At 30.6% G+C, this 17,961-nt stretch overlaps 1 protein-coding gene and 1 long non-coding RNA gene across 2 annotated transcripts in view; one reads left to right on the top strand and one right to left on the bottom strand.

Moving 5' to 3' along the window:
- Positions 1-14,092, top strand: part of LOC148309595 (protein yellow-like) — a 53,638-nt gene extending 39,546 nt beyond the window's left edge. Inside the window, exons 2-3 of the mRNA XM_088259853.1 lie at positions 5,646-5,952; positions 11,403-14,092. Coding sequence (XP_088115979.1) covers positions 5,664-5,952; positions 11,403-12,511 — 1,398 coding nt within the window. The 5' untranslated portion in view covers positions 5,646-5,663 and the 3' untranslated portion in view covers positions 12,512-14,092. The remainder of the gene's footprint in view (positions 1-5,645; positions 5,953-11,402) is intronic.
- LOC148309591 (uncharacterized) overlaps positions 1-17,961 on the bottom strand; it is a 155,000-nt gene that overhangs the window by 31,263 nt on the left and 105,776 nt on the right. The gene's annotated exons all lie outside the window — the stretch shown is intronic.

Below are 17,961 nucleotides of genomic sequence, written 5' to 3'. Positions count from 1 at the left end.
TTAAAGAAACCAATAAAAACTTTTAAGAATTATTACTGTGGTTAAAATTTTGTAGCATTCTTAGCTGTGTATAAAAATGAAATTAAGAGCAAGAAAAACCGTAAAAAAATATATTAGAAATATCAATACAAATCACAGACAATAATTTTCTTGAGAAGAGAATATTAGAGAAGCATTTTCCGTCCGTAATTCCCCAACGTTTGGTAAATAAACTTCGTAAACAAACAAACAAACAAAATGGACGATTTTGCCAGTCCGTGTTTAATTTCGCATTTCGCGGCTGTTCGATGGCATTCATTTGTTTATGTATTGTATTCTCTTTGCCTTTTAATCGATTCACTTTCATTGTCGGATCGCTTCAAGGTTGTTTTATCGCCGTGAATTTACCCGCTGGTCATGTGGTAGATATAATATAGCATTGAAACGAAACGTTCGTGATACCAGGGGCAATCGCTTATCGGTAAGTTGTGTTCAATTTATTGTATCGGTGATCTTAATAAAATTTTGAATTTGGGCCATGTTATTCAAAATCACAGACTCGGAAGGACAGAGAGAGAGAGAGAGAGAGACCGGGTTCATTTATCTGACCATTTGATGAGATCGGTTTTTAATTATTTAATAAATAATAATAAAACCCTTATCCGCACTCCAATGGTGCATAGGGCACTGCGTCATATAAACAAAGTGTTATCTTGATCGTTTACACATGGAGGAAAGGTGATCAGCCCTCCGCTTCAGGTACCAGTCCAGGGTAATATTGAATAAATATGACAGTGAAAAAATCAGTTATATTTAATGTACCCCCCTTGGGAATCGAACCCGGGACCTCCAGAAAGGTAGCCGAGCGTGCTGACCATTACACTACGGAGGCGGACAATTTAATTATTTACAATAGCTTATTTCTTAATTTTTTTATCTTAAGTAATGAAGAAGAATATGGAAGTCTGGGTATTAACAGGGCTTACTACCTGTCGTAGGCTGGGTATGTGATCACTATATACACACATGTAACATTCCCCATTCTACCCATGATTGACAACCACACTACTCAAATCGATGGAAGTCATACATATAAGATCAATCTCATGACGTTACATGATTCAATATTATTATGCTAAATTAACAATGATAATGAAATACATTGTTAATGAAAATATTATGAAACTGACATATATTGTTTAAATGATAAAAACATAAACATTTCTCTTTCAACAAAAAGTATCCTTTAAACATTTTATAACAATACACGAGTATATATATATATATATATATATATATATATATATATATATATATATATATATATATATATATCCCAGGGGAAGATTCCCAGGGGGGGGGGGGGGTCAATAAAAATAAGTGATTTTTTCACTCTAATACTTATTCAATATTACCCTGGACTGGTACCTGAAGCGAAGGGCTGATCATATTTCCTTCATGTGTCTACGTTCAAGATAACAATGCGTTTATATAATGCAGTGCCCTATGCACCATTGGGTGCAGATGAGTGTTTTAAGAATATATATATATATATTTATATATATATATATATAAATATATATATATATATATATATATATATATATATATATATATATATATATATATATATAAATACATATATACATATATATATATATATATATATATATATATATATATATATATATATATATATATATATATATATATATATATATATATATATATATATATATATATATATTTATATATATATATATATATATATATATATATATATATATATATTGATATATATATATATATATATATATATATATATATATATATATATATATACATATATATATGTATATATATATTTATATATATATATATGTAAATATATATATATATATATATATATATATATATATATATATATATATATATATATATATATATATGTATATATATATATATATATATATAATATATATATATATATATATATATATATATATATATATATATATATATATATATATATATATATATATATATATATATATATATATATATATATATATATATATATATATATAAATGTGTGTATGTTTAAATGTATGTGTATCTTTATGTTTGCGTGTGTAAAGGTTAATATTTTATTATCTTTCTTATACATATTATAAACATTAATGTAAGAAATTATTATATACGTTTGACGTTTTAAATATTAAGACAAATATCTATAAATTTTAAAACTCACTGCAAAAATTTGCCCCTAGCCGTACAGTCTATCTGCTAACGTGAAGAATTTTACGCATTTCACTCACTCCTTTTAAGAACGTCATAAATCATAAAACTTGATTTTTCAGGACAACGTCTTTAAAGTTTAAAAATATAACATAATGTATTAAAAATAAATATCAAGCCACTTATTGAACTTTTTATTGTGCAACAGATCTTTTTAGGTAAAACCTGGAGGTTTTTTCTCCATTTGAAAAATATTTAGTTTATTTAAAAAAAAATATTGAATAATACCTTTTCTTTAAAATGCAAAAACAACATTTTCTGCCCTGTAGGGGGTAAATATTAAGTTAAAAATTTGCCTCTTTTGCTGGGATAAAGTACATTTTGTGGGCATTCCGAAAACATGCACAACTCAAAATTGACGATTTTTGATTTATGACGTTTTTGAAAGGAGTGATCGATTTGTCGTGTTGGACCGATTACGTGGGGCCGAGTATAAGCGTGCTGTTGAACTGCAAACACTGAACCGCAAACCGGTTATATGGAAAATCCAATATTATTGTTTGCTGTCAAATTCGCAGAAGGGGAGGAGAGGATTTTAAGACGCATTTAAAAAATATTACGTATTTAATGGTACCTAGCAATGATGAAAAACTATGTTCCATGTTTCAAAAGAAAAAACCATTAAAAAAAAGCTAATTCTTCAACTATTAAAGAGTGAAAATACTTCGAAATGCAAAAACAACACTTTCTGCACTGTAGCGGGTAAATATTAAGTTAAAAATATGCCACTTTTGCTGTGATAAAGTACATTTTCTGGGCATTCCGAAAATATGAACAACTGAAAATTGACGATTTTTGATATATGACGTTGTTGAAAGGAGTGAGCGAATTGTACTTTACTTAGATAACTGCTCGATTGAAAACGCGTTAGCTACTCATATATTGATTAAATTTATTTTAATTGTAATCGATTATTTAAAATAAAATATTAATTTATTTATTCTTCTTTGTCATTAAAGTAATTTTCGGTAATTTCCTGACTGGATTGAAACCCGGATTCAAAATGATATAGTTATACGAATAAAAGCAAAGTTAAAATTATCAGCACTACGTAGATAAGAGGTTTGTAATCGATGCCGTTGTCCAATTAAACTAGCCACATTTTTGGCAATATCGTAACCAACGTTTTTTTGATAAATGCATATTAGTATTGTCTATTGCTTGTAAATAAATTATTATAAACACTTTTTTATCACTGACAAGATTAAAATTATATGCATGCATTTCAGATAACGTTTTTTTACAACTGAATGTCGTTTTGTTATTATTATAGTTATTATAACTGGTATAATTAAATAAAAAACAAAGTTAACTTATCGTGCCGTTAAAACCTTGATACTATTGTTTTGTTTGCTGATATGAGTAAAAACCGATTGCAGGATTTAACACTGGCAATAAATAATATAATATGTATTACACTAACGTGTATTACAATTTTGAATATAAAATTATATTTCAAATATACGGTAGGTACTATGATTTAAATATTTAACTAATACGAATAATAAAAAGCATTAATTTTAATATATACCCGTACGTAAAACCGATAGTCAAAAAGTATTTATATGATCCTCAAGCGTTTCGACAATAATTACTAAAAAAACCTTAAATAAGAATTTATTTTTCATAATAACATTATAAGTATATATTTTTTATTTTAACACATAATGCCAGTACACTAATAAATTAGACGTCGCGCGACTTACAGAAGGTTAAACGTCAAATCAAGTAGCGTGCGAAAACCACTATTTGTTCGGGTTAAAACGGAACATGGGATGAAAATGCGTGTAGTACTTATGTTTCCGTGTGAAAGTAGCAAAAGTGGTAATCAAGATTGATAGAGCTTAGACTACGCTAGGGTGGGCATTCCTTAGGTCAGCCCTATCAGTTGTCAAACACTATCAACAAAGCACAACATAGATAGTAATCGTTTGTAAACGTCTTGTGAGAAAGTGTCTCTATTTTAGGCATTCCGAAATACCTCCTCGACGTTCTGTACTCCTGTCCACTCGTATATATTATAAAGCCAGGAGATCCACCTTCTTTCGACACCTCTTCGAACCTCGATCTTCTCATTGATGATCAATTGCAGTAGTTTGTCATTTTCTCCACTGAGCACATGTCCCAAATAGGACACGAGCTAGGATACAAAATGTCGAACCCTCTTCTAGTGGAACGGAAGGTCCGGAAGTCCGGCTTCTCCTGAGGAGTTTTACGTGGTTTCCTCCCAGCAATGAGTAAATGCTGAGAAGTTCCTGATTGGTTCACACTAGATTATCCCACCTGTTCCCAACACAGATTTAAATAAAACATATTTTTTTAGTCAGAAGAAACAAAATTCCACTTAATGATACATAAACCTCGTACACAAAAAGCAAAGTAAATAATAAATGCAATTCCCATCTTAAAAAAAATAGGACACTTTCCGCGTTTTAATATTACATATTAGTTTCCTATTGTCTTGGGCAGCTGTAAACAGCACCTCCACGGTCCAGCCGGTTCATGCTCCTCATTTTAAGGAACCACGTTCTAATAAATTGCGATTTACACAAATAAATTATACGTTATGTATAACGTGGTTGACTGTCGCAGGAGTCTGACATAAGGAAGAACTAGCCTATTTTAAATGAAATAATTTTTTTTCGAAATTCTGGTGCGCATAACGTGGTCTGAAAACAGGTTTGCAATACTCTTGACTGCGCAGAATGTGTTATTGCATAAAGTCACATTACAAGTGTGCCGTTTTTTGCAGTCCACCGTGATATAACGATTTTAATAACACCCGAGGCGTTTTGTTTATGGACATAACTGGGAGCATGTTGTGACACATCTGATCAATCGATTCGAATGGATGTGAAATCATCTCAAAATATCGTCAAAAGAATATCTGAATGATAAATAAAATACGTATTTTTTTGACATTTTAACATAGATGAAAAAGAATATGGAAGACTGGGCATTCACGGAGCTGACGACCGTCATAGGCTGGTTTAAGTGATCACTTTACACACGTGTAACATTCACCAATTCTACCCATTATTGACAACCACACAACTCAAGTTCTTGGAAGTTCTCTATATATGAACCAATTTTGAGACATCATTTTCTTCTTATCTTTCTTCCCAATCATTTTCATCTTTTCCTTTTCCCCTTTTCCTACCTCCAGTCCCTCTTCCAGGTATTTATAATAAATTACATATGTAGAATTGTGTAAATGGAATATTACGAATACCTGTTTTTCAGTATTCATTAATGAAAACGTAACTTTATGTAACTGTTCTGCAAATTTTCCAAATAAAGAAAATAAAATTATAAATACCGCGCTACATTGGGAGCAATACAATAAAAATCTTTTCTTCTCATTGTAGGCCAGTCGCGCTAAAGAGATGGCGCACTCCACGCGCCCAAACGGCGCACTCTGCCAAGTGGCCATAGCCCTCGTGCTCTGCGCCCAAGCCTTGGCCATGGACAACCTACGGGTGGCCTTCGAGTGGAAGCAGCTGGACTTCGCCTTCCCCGACGACAGCGCGAGGGAAGAGGCCATCCAGACGGGAGAGTTCATCCCCGAGAACAACATCCCGGTCGGACTAGAGGTGTTCGAAGACAGGCTGTTCGTCACCGTGCCCAGATGGAAGGAAGGCGTCCCCGCGTCACTCACATACGTCTCTTTACAAAGTAAGTTGTCAATCAATCAATCAAACAATTAACAAATCAAGTTGAATACTTCTAAAAAAGCAAATCTTTAAGGTTCAAAAATGAACTAAAAATATATTTTTCTTGAATGTTTTTCGCAGATACTTTGTGGCACATTTTATAAACTTTATAAAACTAAACAACTTTGTTTTAACTACTTTTTTTTATTATTAGTACACTTTTTAACCTACCGGTTTCGACAAGAACCTTGTCATCATCAGGGTTTATTAACCCTTTATTACTTGCACGAAGAAAATACATAACTGCTTATTATTTATTAAATAAAAAGATAATAAAACTTGCTTATTATTAAAGTGCTTTATTGATTTTATCATATAATAAAGAAATAACATGAGCTAAATATCAAACGCGAAGCAGAAAATGCTTCATTTTTATGCAAAATTGCTTCGGCCCCATGCGACTAATTAAGGGTTAAATTCTAAAACATTAAAAACATTAAAATACTCAATTACATTCCCTTACCAAAAACTTCCACACACTCCGTAAAAAATCCTAAATGTTATTTTTACTATGCATTGCGTAGCAACCCCAAATAACAACTAATGGAATCACACAAAAACAGTATGAAGCCGCGCGCGCATACATAAAGTGGAACACACACACAAAACCTACTGCGCGGAATTTTTAGGAACAGAAATTGGAAAAATATCAAAAATAGGACTGTTACTTAAATTTAATTGATTATTAATAATATTAAAAAAAAAAATTGCTTTTTTAATTTCCAAAATCTCTAAATTATGCAATGAGTTTACTTTTTATTAGAATGTAGTATTTCAATACCATTTTCAAAATTAAAAGAATGATTATATTTAATATTTTAAGAAAGTTGTTTAATTTTATAAAGTTTAAAAATATCTACGTTTTCTGTTTTGTACTGACATTTCTTGGCGGAACTGTATTTTATAGAATAAAATAAGAATTATGCACATACATTTTTTTGTAAATATGTTTAACATTTAATTTTTTTGATTCTTACATTAAAAGCAAATAAAAAGTTTTAAAAAATATTTCGTAAATAATACAAAACGCGTTTAAAAATGTGCCAAACTTTGTCAATAATATTATATTTAAGAACTTATTTAAACAAATGAAATCGGTCGAATTCTTTTACTGTATTGTCTAGTTTCCAGTGTATGTTGGTGTCATTGAACTTTGCACGTTTTTTGACATAAGGTCACAATATATTACAATGGCCCATAGAGAGTCTAAACAATCGGTGGACATAATATTGGTGACATTGAACTCGGTAATTTTTTTAAAGCGTTCCAAGAAAATTTGCAAACTAGCAAACAAATTAAACAAACTTTTAAAGAAAAAACAACTTCAAATTTCACGTAACCCTAGATTTTCTAATAATTAAATATTGCACAGATGTAAAACAACAGCAGCGTTAAACCATTATACGTACGTATGTAATTTTCCTTTATTAAATTTCCGGAAAACCTAAAATCTATAAAAAATATCAAACCTTTAAAACTAAAATAAAAAAATATATAAGACTCACCCATACCTAGACTCCATACCAAGGAATATATATATTTCTTATTTACTTGATTATTTTTTAATTTTAATTTTAATTTACATTGTTTAATTTACTTTGTATATAAATAAACGAACTCTTTAAACACAAGTATCTACTTTATTAGAGAGGTAGAAACGTTATATTTGAAATGTATTGTGTATTTATCAACTATTTTGTAATATTTAAATATGTATTTTGTAAAATGAATCTATAAAAAAATTAAGTTTAATATAAATAATATAATACCATTCGTTTGATAATTAAGACCGGCAAGAAGAAAGTCAAAATAAATTTAAGAAATTCTAGGCTGAGATTTGGGTTGTGGTCCCATGGTTAGTGCGCTGACTATAAGTCAGAGTTCGAGCCTGGTTTCAGCCAGGGTTCAAGCCCACTTTAAAAAATGGATTACTTTTTTAACACACTTAGGACGGGAAAGAATTTCTATCCGTTCGGTAGGTTGATGCTTGATCAAGGACGGGAAAGGATTTTTACCTTCTGCGCGAGCCTCACTTCAAAGGCAGAAAAGAAGGAATTATTAAATGTTTTTATATGAATATTATGTACTCTTTGTTGAGGTATTAACTATATGAACACAATTGAGCAGTCCATTTGCAAACCAAGTTATGTTAAAAAATAATGTTTTTTAGCCAATGGCGGCAGCCGGTAGAATATTAAATCTTCCACCAATTTGAGCTTTTTTGGGAGATTTTAGAAAGTGAACTGTCGATTGGCAAAGCGAGTTTTGCAAGAATTTTGATTTTTCTTTTCTATTTTGTTCCCAACTTAACGAATTTTTAGAGATTATGTTAAATACGGACGTTAACATTTTTAATTTTCTACCGATAGGAGTCAATTTCTAAAAACAAATGTACTTTAAATAAAATGTAACATTGTTTTAAAATCACTATAAATTTATAGTAGTTTTAAAACAAAGTTATGTTTTTATTTTAAAATGGAAAATTACAAAGTTATTGCTTCAAATATAAATTATATAAATGATATCATTTATATTTGAAGCACTAACTTTGTGATTTTCCGTTTTGTGATTAAAATGTAACTTTGTTTTAAAATCACTATAAATTGTATTGATTTTAAAACAAAGTAACATTTAAATTATGATTTAAATTAATTACTATTATTTTTCGTATTTGCGGTTGATCAAAAAAACGTCCAGACCGCATAAATATAAGCCGTAGGCCGTGCATTGGACAGCCCTGATTTACATGATTCTTACAGAAAATTACCACGATATCGCAGGAAAGTAAAATGATCATATTGTAGCCTCGTCTTAGTAAGTTCTCGACGCAGTTTGCAAGGCGAAACAGCTGTATATACTACAATCAAATCTCAATCAGAAACATATGTGTCGCCTACTTTCAAAATCCGCACGATCCAATTTTAGAAGATTTAAAAATAAAAACTCTATCGGAATGCCAATTGTGGGTTTTATTGTTTAAAATATTTATATACTTGGAAACCCTGTAAAAAAATACTTAAAAACAGTGTTGTATTTCAAATTCTGCTATATTTACGAAACTTCTGCCTTCTGACCCATATCGGCCAATTAGAGAGCGGGGATAGGTCAAAAATTAAAATGACGTCATTATCGGTTTGTGTCTCGTGTTTTTTTTCAATTACAGATTTTTTTTCAAAAAAAGGGAAAAATCTCTATTTCATATTTTTTTTATCTAAAGATAGACAAATCTTTGAAACATGAATGTTACCAGGAGAATTTTGCCTTTTTTGTAAAATTGACTAACATGGATCTGGCGGATTTTGAAAGTAGGCGACACATATACCGCTTATAGTTTTTATTTACAATTCTTGCTGTACCTGACGGTCGTCAGCCCCGTAAATGCCCAGACTTCCATATTCTTCTTCATCTTTGATGAGATGTCAAAAAAAAATAAATAATAAAACCCTTATCCGCACCCCAATGGTGCATAGGGCACTGCGTCATATAAACGCAGTGTTATCTTGATCGTTTACACATAAAGGAAAGGTGATCAGCCCTCCGCTTCAGGTACCAGTCCAGGGTAATATTGAATAAATATGACAGTGAAAAAATCACTTATATTTATTTTACCCCCCTTGGGAATCGAACCCGGGACCTCCAGAACGGTAGCCGAGCGTGCTGACCATTACACTACGGAGGCGGACAAAAAATAATGTAAGAATATAAAAGTCTAGAAAGTCATAATAAAAAAATAACTCCTAATTGGAGATAGTCCAGATTTGTGGACAAGTATTTGGACACATTCAAAATGTCGTCAATATTTTTTTCTTTGTTTTAATTTTTGATCATCGCACTGTTCTCCAATTTCAAACTGAGAAATAGAGATAAATAGAGATAAATAACTCCTGTAATTGGAGATAATCCAGATTTTGTGAACAAGTATTTGGACACACTCAAAATGTTGTAAATAAATTATCTGGTAAAATTATAAGCTAAATAATAAAAATGAAAATGGTATTTTCTGGCGTTTCTCATGTGTGTGATTATAATCCAGGATTCGGACCTCACATACTAATATAAGAGTTTCTGCTTAGTAAAAAGCTTCTTTACATCTCACCAATAGATGTCTCTAGTGAAGTTCTACTGATTCAAGAACAAGGTTTCTAAATTGGTTCATATATATAGAACTTCAAAGAATTTGAGTAGTGTGGTTGTCAATAATGGGTAGAATCGGTGAATATTACACGTGTGTAAAGTGATCACTTAAACCAGCCTATGACGGTCGTCAGCCCCGTAAATGCCCAGACTTCCATATTCTTCTTCATCTTTGATGAGATGTCAAAAGAGAAATAGAGAAGTTGAAAATAATTATTTAAAAAATATTGACAGGCTAACGGATCTTTAAGCTTGTACAAACACTCGGCGTACAATACTGTTTGCACAAGCATTTTTTCGAGATTCGTCAGCCTCATCTGGAAACATAAAGCAGTCGAACATTAGCATGTATTAGGAATAATATCTGCATACACTCGGTTTACTTTGCACGCTCACACATCTATGCAAATAAGGCGACAATGCACATCCCCTGTACATATTGACAAATTGTTACACACACTTGATTTATTTTGTAACGAATCGAACACCTTTTTGTAGCGATGACTTGGAAACATTCTTATGGAAGCGGAGAATAAACAAAGATATGTGTAACGTTTGCTAACAAACGCTAATAATAGTTTTCATGTAGCCTCTGCCATGAGTTTTGGCATATTGACATACACCTATAACTTAATATTCGATCATTCATCATCATCAAACCCTCATCCACACCCGATGGTGCATAGGGCACTGCATCATATAAATGCAGTATTATCATGATCATTAACGCATGAAGGAAATCGGTGAACAGGTGATAGGCCCTCTGCTTCAGGTACCAGTCCAGGGTAATATTGAATAAATATAAGAGGGAATCGAACCCGGGAACTCCAGTACGGTAGCCGAGCGTGCTGACCGTCACACTACGGACGCAGACAATTGGACGCTTTATTTGGACCTTTGATTGGACGCTTGTATGAACTCGAGCAACGTCTCATTTTATATTATTAAAAATGATAAGCTAATAAAATTAAGCAATATATTTTTTTGTTAAGTTGAAATGTGTATGTTAATATTTGTTTCTTGAATATTTTTCGCAGCTACTTTGTGGCACATTAAATAAACTTTATAAAATAAAACAACTTTGTATTTAACCACTTTTAAATTTTTTTTTGTTAAAAACCTTCAAAAATGGAGTTGTTTTATTTTATAAAGTTAATATTTGTATTTCTTCAGCTCAATAAGTTGTCTTTATGTTTTGTTAAGGGTGATAATGGAATAATCTTTATGCATGATGAGTTGTTTGTTTTCCTTTGATAACTTTGAATATTATCGTTTCAGATATAAGTACAACGTCGCCGAAGCTCATCCCTTATCCCAACTGGGCCGCACACAAGCCCGATACTGACGGCACTCGGGAGCTGGTGTCCCCCTTCAGGATCCGAGCCGACCGCTGCGGGAGGCTCTGGACCATGGACAGTGGACTCACGGACATTCTCAACACGACCAAAGCCTTGACACCCCCACAGATAGTTATATACGACCTTCGCACGGATCAACTACTGAGAAAATTCACTATTCCCAGTGATCAAGTAAACCCCAAGTCTATGTTTGCCAACATCGCTGTGGAGGATACATCCTGCGAAGACAGTTTCGCGTACCTTGCCGATCTCGGATCTCCCGGTTTGGTGGTTTACTCCTTCCGCTCAGAGTCGTCGTGGAGAATCAAACATCACTACTTCCACCCCGATCCGCTGGCTGGAGATTTCAACGTCACAGGAATCAACTTCCAATGGGAGGATGCCTTGTTCGGACTCGGCTTATCCGCTCCCGGAACCGATGGCTTCAGCACTTTGTATTTCCATCCTCTAGCAAGTACTAACGAGTTCTCCGTCTCGACGAGAATTCTAAGAAATCAAACCTTGGCTGAAGAAAGTTTCGACGAATTTAAGCTGCTCGGTAACCGAGGGCCCAATGCGCAATCGAGTGTTGAATTCGTAGACAAAAATACCGGGGTACTTTTCTATGCATTGGTTAACTTAAACGCCGTGGCTTGCTGGAAGACCAGCAACAAAGCTTACACGATCGAGTCTCAGGGCAGGATATATATGAGTAATGTCACCATGGTGTTCCCTAACGACGTAAAAGTGGACGATAAAGGCAACCTCTGGGTGCTTTCCGATAGGCTTTCTACTTTCATGTATTCCAAGTTGGACCCTGAAGATGTGAACTTCAGAATCCTGACCGCGTCTGTTAAGGACGCCATCAAAGGCACAGCGTGCGACTCTAACCTCAGCATAGATCTTCTCAACAAATTCACCAACATCCTCAACATTTCCAAGCAGAATACACCGGGAGCTACATCCGGGGCCGTATCGTCCTTTGTGTCTTCCGTCGGTCTGGTCGCTGTACAAATGTTGGTAATTCTATATTCTCTCCAAATGCACTGACTGACTGAGAGTGTGTGAAACTATATGCCATGTTCAATATCCTTTTGGATAATGTGAGAATGACTTCAAGTCCGTTACCAATAGCATTTTAAGAATAAATTGTATCTGCTCGCTATCATAAAATGAACATTCACAAAGTTTAGGCTGATTCCTATGTTTTTTTTTATTATTTAAAGTCGAAAAACGTTTTATTTCAATTTTATGTTAAAATTACAATGATTCTAAACATTCTTGGTTTTTTAAAAATACAAATAGATTCAGAAATAATCCAAAAATATTAGTAACGTACAAAATGAGTTAAGTTGAATATTTATATATATTAAATAGTTTTGTATTCTTTCCGTTCTTGAAACAAAGCTTAAATTTTTTCGCAAGTAAAAAAAGTCAGGTGATGTAATTAGTATGTTTATGAAACGAAAAAAATAATAAAATCTTTATTTGAAGCACTCACTTTGAAATTTTCCAATTTATAACTTACTAAGTACTTTTGTTTAATATTAATTAATTTGGAGAAAAAAGCTGTTTGTTATGGAGCCGTTCAATATTACAATGAATTAATATTAAACAAAATTAATTATTTGTTAGAAAAATAGTAATGAAATGCTTTTTATTTTATTTTTATTTGGTACTTTTATAGGTCAAACGTTAAATATATTTTAAACATCTAAAAAAATATATTTAATTGCATTGTGTACAATATTTTATTTGTACAATAAACAGTCATATGTAGTATTTAAATATTAAAGTAATAACACTTTTTTTCAATTCAGAAAATGGCACTAATTTAACATTTTGACAAACCTCAAATAGCCAAAAAAATACCATCAGCAAAATAATAAGTATTTTCAACAGTTTTTAAATATTTTCAATGAAATGCATAATTAGTTGATATGTAATAATTAATGTATGTACATTATGTTTTCTTGTGTATTTTTGTTATGTAGCAATACTATAAAATTAATAAGTATCCATAGCGTAAGGTTTCATAATTATATTTCTTAATGATATTACTAAGTATTATGATTTATAGAAATAAAGAAATTACGATCTAAAATGATACACTTTTAATTTAATTAAAGTAAAAGCTTTATCGCTTGCTAAAAATTAATTTAATCTTAGCATTTAAAATGTTGAGGGTTTGTAATAAAAAAATACACAATTATTTAATTATGTTAATACGCGAAACTATGCAAAAATAGAGTTTATTAAAAGTAAATATGGACAGAGAAATTAATTACTAACCGTATAAAGATATGTCTATAGTACGTCATTGTTATATTGGGGTGTATTGGTGTGAGAAAAAAAATTACTCTAAAATTATACACTTAGATAATGCAGAAATTTTGTTCAAAACTGAGATAAAAATGTTGAGCAAGCTGAAAGCTGTCCCTAAGTGTTCGCATACACCTTATACTAATACCTGCATCAATTGACAGTTATGGAAGACTTTCTGATAGATTAAAGTCTACCGGTTTCGACGAGCACTTTTATACAAAATCGGGTTAGTTTCATGTATTACATATTAAAATATTTGGATAAATCTACGAGTAATATCATAATAGATTAAGGGGGGGTCGTAACGTAATTATTTTGCTTGTAATTAATTATTACGTATTTTAATAGAAACTTCTTTTACCATAAACACTTTACATACAAATATTAGATAAACAAAATTTGATCCATTGAAAAAACGGGATGCCATTTATCAAATCCTTTTACCGTTAAAAACTCAATCATTTTCAAAAATTCGTTAAGACATACATACAAACATTAATAAAGTTTAATTCACGGTAATCGAAGTTTTTGTAGAATTTTTAGATCATATTTTATAAATACATATATGTTGAAACACAAATTTGTGGTAAAAGAAATATATTTGAGAATATAATGTCCTTGAAGTCCTTTTTTTCAATTGTTTTGGGTAACATGTTTAATATTAGAATGGCTTACGATTTTTGTGATTTTTAATAATTAGACTAATCAAAGTATTTATTGAGGCTTCTACAATTATTAATCGTTATATTCCAAGAAAAAAAGAAAAGCTTAATGTTAGTATTAGAATAATGTAAAATATTAATAAAATTTGTATTCCTTATGAGATACTGATCTTATGAAAATCTGTGTCCGAACATATCACGTTTTTTTTTCAAAAAATTACAAAAAACACCAAACGATATATGTATAATACTGTATGTACACATGCTGTTTAGTATATGTATAAATATATATTTTTAAATGAATCGAAAATGTAAAAATGCAATGAAAATTAATAAAAATATCCGTCATTAAAAAAAAACAATTGTCCATGTTTCTGTAGTGTTAATAATATTATATAGCAAGAAACCGATGAAAAACACAACCATCAAAATGAATAAAACGTATTTTTTTAAATGGTCAACAAAACAACATAACTTTTAATCGAATAATTAATTTAGGCATTTATTCCAATTCAAACCATCATCCGCACCCCAATGGTGCATAGGGCACTGCATTATATAAACACGGTGTTATATTGATCGTTAACACACGAAAGAAAGGTGATCAGCCCTCCGCTTCAGGTACCAGTGCAGTGTAATATTGAATAAATACCCTCCCTAGTGTAATGTTCAGCACGCTCGGCTACGGTTCTAGAGGTCCCGGGTTCGATTCCCAGAAGAGTCAAATAAATATGAGTGATTTTTTGAGTGACATTTATACAGTATAAAAAGTACATCACGGCCCCGATTCTAGAATATTAACTGAATTACTGCAATTTTGCAAATATGACCCGGAAATATAAGAATATACATTATGTTTTATTTCAACCACTTATTTTTTATGGTTAAAATCTCCTTGCAAAATACATATACATATAAGATACATAACAAAAAAGAATGCAGAAAGAAATGGGATAAACCTTAAATCAACGAAAAATTATTATAATTATTTGTTAGTTTGAAAAAAATCGTCATTTTTCTATTTTTCATATTGCATTTCTGTTTGAAATTTAGCAAAATAATTTTATTTATTGTTTCGGCATTAACTTTGTGGTAAGACATCGCTCACTCCTTTCAAGAACGTCATAAATCAAAAATCGTCAATTTTCAGTTGTGCATGTTTTCGGAATGCCCAGAAAATGTACTATATCCCATCAAAAGAGACATATTTTTAACTTAATATTTACCCGCTACAGGGCAGAAAGTGTTGTTCTTGCATTTTGAAGAAAAGGTATTGTTAAATTATTTTTTTAAATGAACTTAATATTTTTCAAATAGAGAAAAAACCTTCAGGTTTAACCTAAAAAGATCTGTTGTACAGTAAAAAGTTCAATAAGTGGCTTGATATTTATTTTTAATACATTGTATTATATTTTTAAACTTTAAAAACGTTCTCCTGAAAAATCAAGTTTTTGGAAAGGAGTGAGCGACATGTTACAATGATTAAAGAAAACATTTGTTTTTTACCACTTGAGTTTTATTAAAGACTACATGTTTCAGAAGTTAAACTTCCATCATTCAGGTCTGTATAATAACTAAAATTGTTCTATAAATAAGGAGAGGGGAAAGTTAGGGGGAGTGGGTTAGTCAAGGGGCGGAGTTTGAATGTAGTCTTTAATAAAACTCAAGTGGTATGAAACAAGTGTTTTCTTTAATCATTGTAGCAAAATAATAATGAAACGTACAAGTTATAAATATAGTATATATCCCGCTTCAGTTTTGAGTTACGTAGATATATTAGAATAAAACATTGAAAAAATCATTTCATAACACGTTTTTTCCAACAATGGTCTAGATACCAAAAAAACTTTTAAAGTAAGATTTTAAATGTTAGATTTTACGTTAGATTTTTCGATTCATTTTTTAATCTCATTTAAAAGCTAATTTTTTTACCAACTTTTAGGAACGTGGGCTTTTGTTAGTGGACACTTAAAAACACATAAATAATATATTGCAAGGGAAAACTTAAAAAGAATTATAGATTGTATTCTGATCATGATGTTAAAAATGTTGTCGTCATTTGATTTTTGAACCAATAAAAAGAAGATAGTAAAAATAATCGATTTTTCATTGTTAACCCGGCTTTTCAATTGTGTTCACAGATGGCGCTAGACTACGCGAAATGAAAATAAGTATATCAAGAAGTTTCTTATAACTTAAAAATAATAAGTGATCAGAATGTAAATGTACGCACGGAGATATTTAAAATATATAAACACATATATATATATATATATATATATATATATATATATATATATATATATATATATATATATGTACATATATATATATATATATATATATATATATATATATATATATATATATATATATATATATATATATATATATATGTATATATATATATATATATATATATATATATATATATATATATATATATATATATATATATATATATATATATATATATATATATATATATATATATATATATATATATATATATATATATATATATATATATATATATATATTTGCCAAAAAAAAAGAGTTAGGGTGCCCTATTATAATGGCACTGAAAGTCTCAATTTGTTCGACACTGAAGGCCTGAAAACCTGGAAAAAAGTGAAATATTGAAAAAAATAAGGGGTAAGAAATGATAACAGATTACTGAAAACTAAACAGAGCTATATATTATCTCCCTTGCCTTGCCGAAGAGAACTTTATGAGTTCTAAAAGCCTGAAAACCAGAAGATAAATCTGGGCGAAGTCTACTCTCCCCACTGGCACTGAAGCGATTGTTTTTGTTTCGAATTTACGCTCATAAATTACAAGAAATTAAAGAAATTTTAAACATAAAGAGTAAATCAACCCACGAGTAGGTACAGGCCATAAAACTTATTAAGCAGGGCCATGATAAACGGTGTTGCATAAGCCGTAGATAGATTTCAGAGTCACTTGGACTTCAATATTACCTTGGTCTGGTATCTGAAGCGGAGGGCTGATCACCTTTCCTTCATGTGTTGATGATCAAGATAACTCTGTGTTTATATGATGCAGTGCCCTATGCACCATCGGGTGCGGATGGGGTTTGAAGAAGAAGAAATAGTATTTTATTGTTAAAAAGACAAAAAAATGTGAAAATTGTTCAGTATTGTTATGGCATTTTTAAACTAATATCATTAGTAAAAATGCCATAAGAAGGAAAAAGATTCGTCACAAATTTAATTTTTGTATTTTTCACAATAAAATACAATTAAGGAGACTCTAAAAATCGGTGTCGGATTTTAACATTTAATATATAAATAAAAATGGAGTTCTACAAATTAAACGCCATTTCTATAAATGTGTCGCCTACTTTCAAAATCTGCCAGATCCATGTAAGTCGATTTTACAAAAAATGCAAATTCTCCGGGTAACATTTATGTTTATATATTTGTCTATCTTTAGATAAAATATTATGAAATAGAGAATTTACCCATTTTTAAGAAAATTATTCAGGAAAAA

The sequence above is a fragment of the Brachycentrus maculatus genome, unplaced genomic scaffold (genome assembly GCF_059751285.1).
Source record: "Brachycentrus maculatus isolate JH-2025_06_01 unplaced genomic scaffold, ASM5975128v1 h1tg000120l, whole genome shotgun sequence".
Lineage (NCBI taxonomy): Eukaryota > Metazoa > Arthropoda > Insecta > Trichoptera > Brachycentridae > Brachycentrus > Brachycentrus maculatus.
This window is presented reverse-complemented; position numbering and strand designations above follow the sequence as displayed.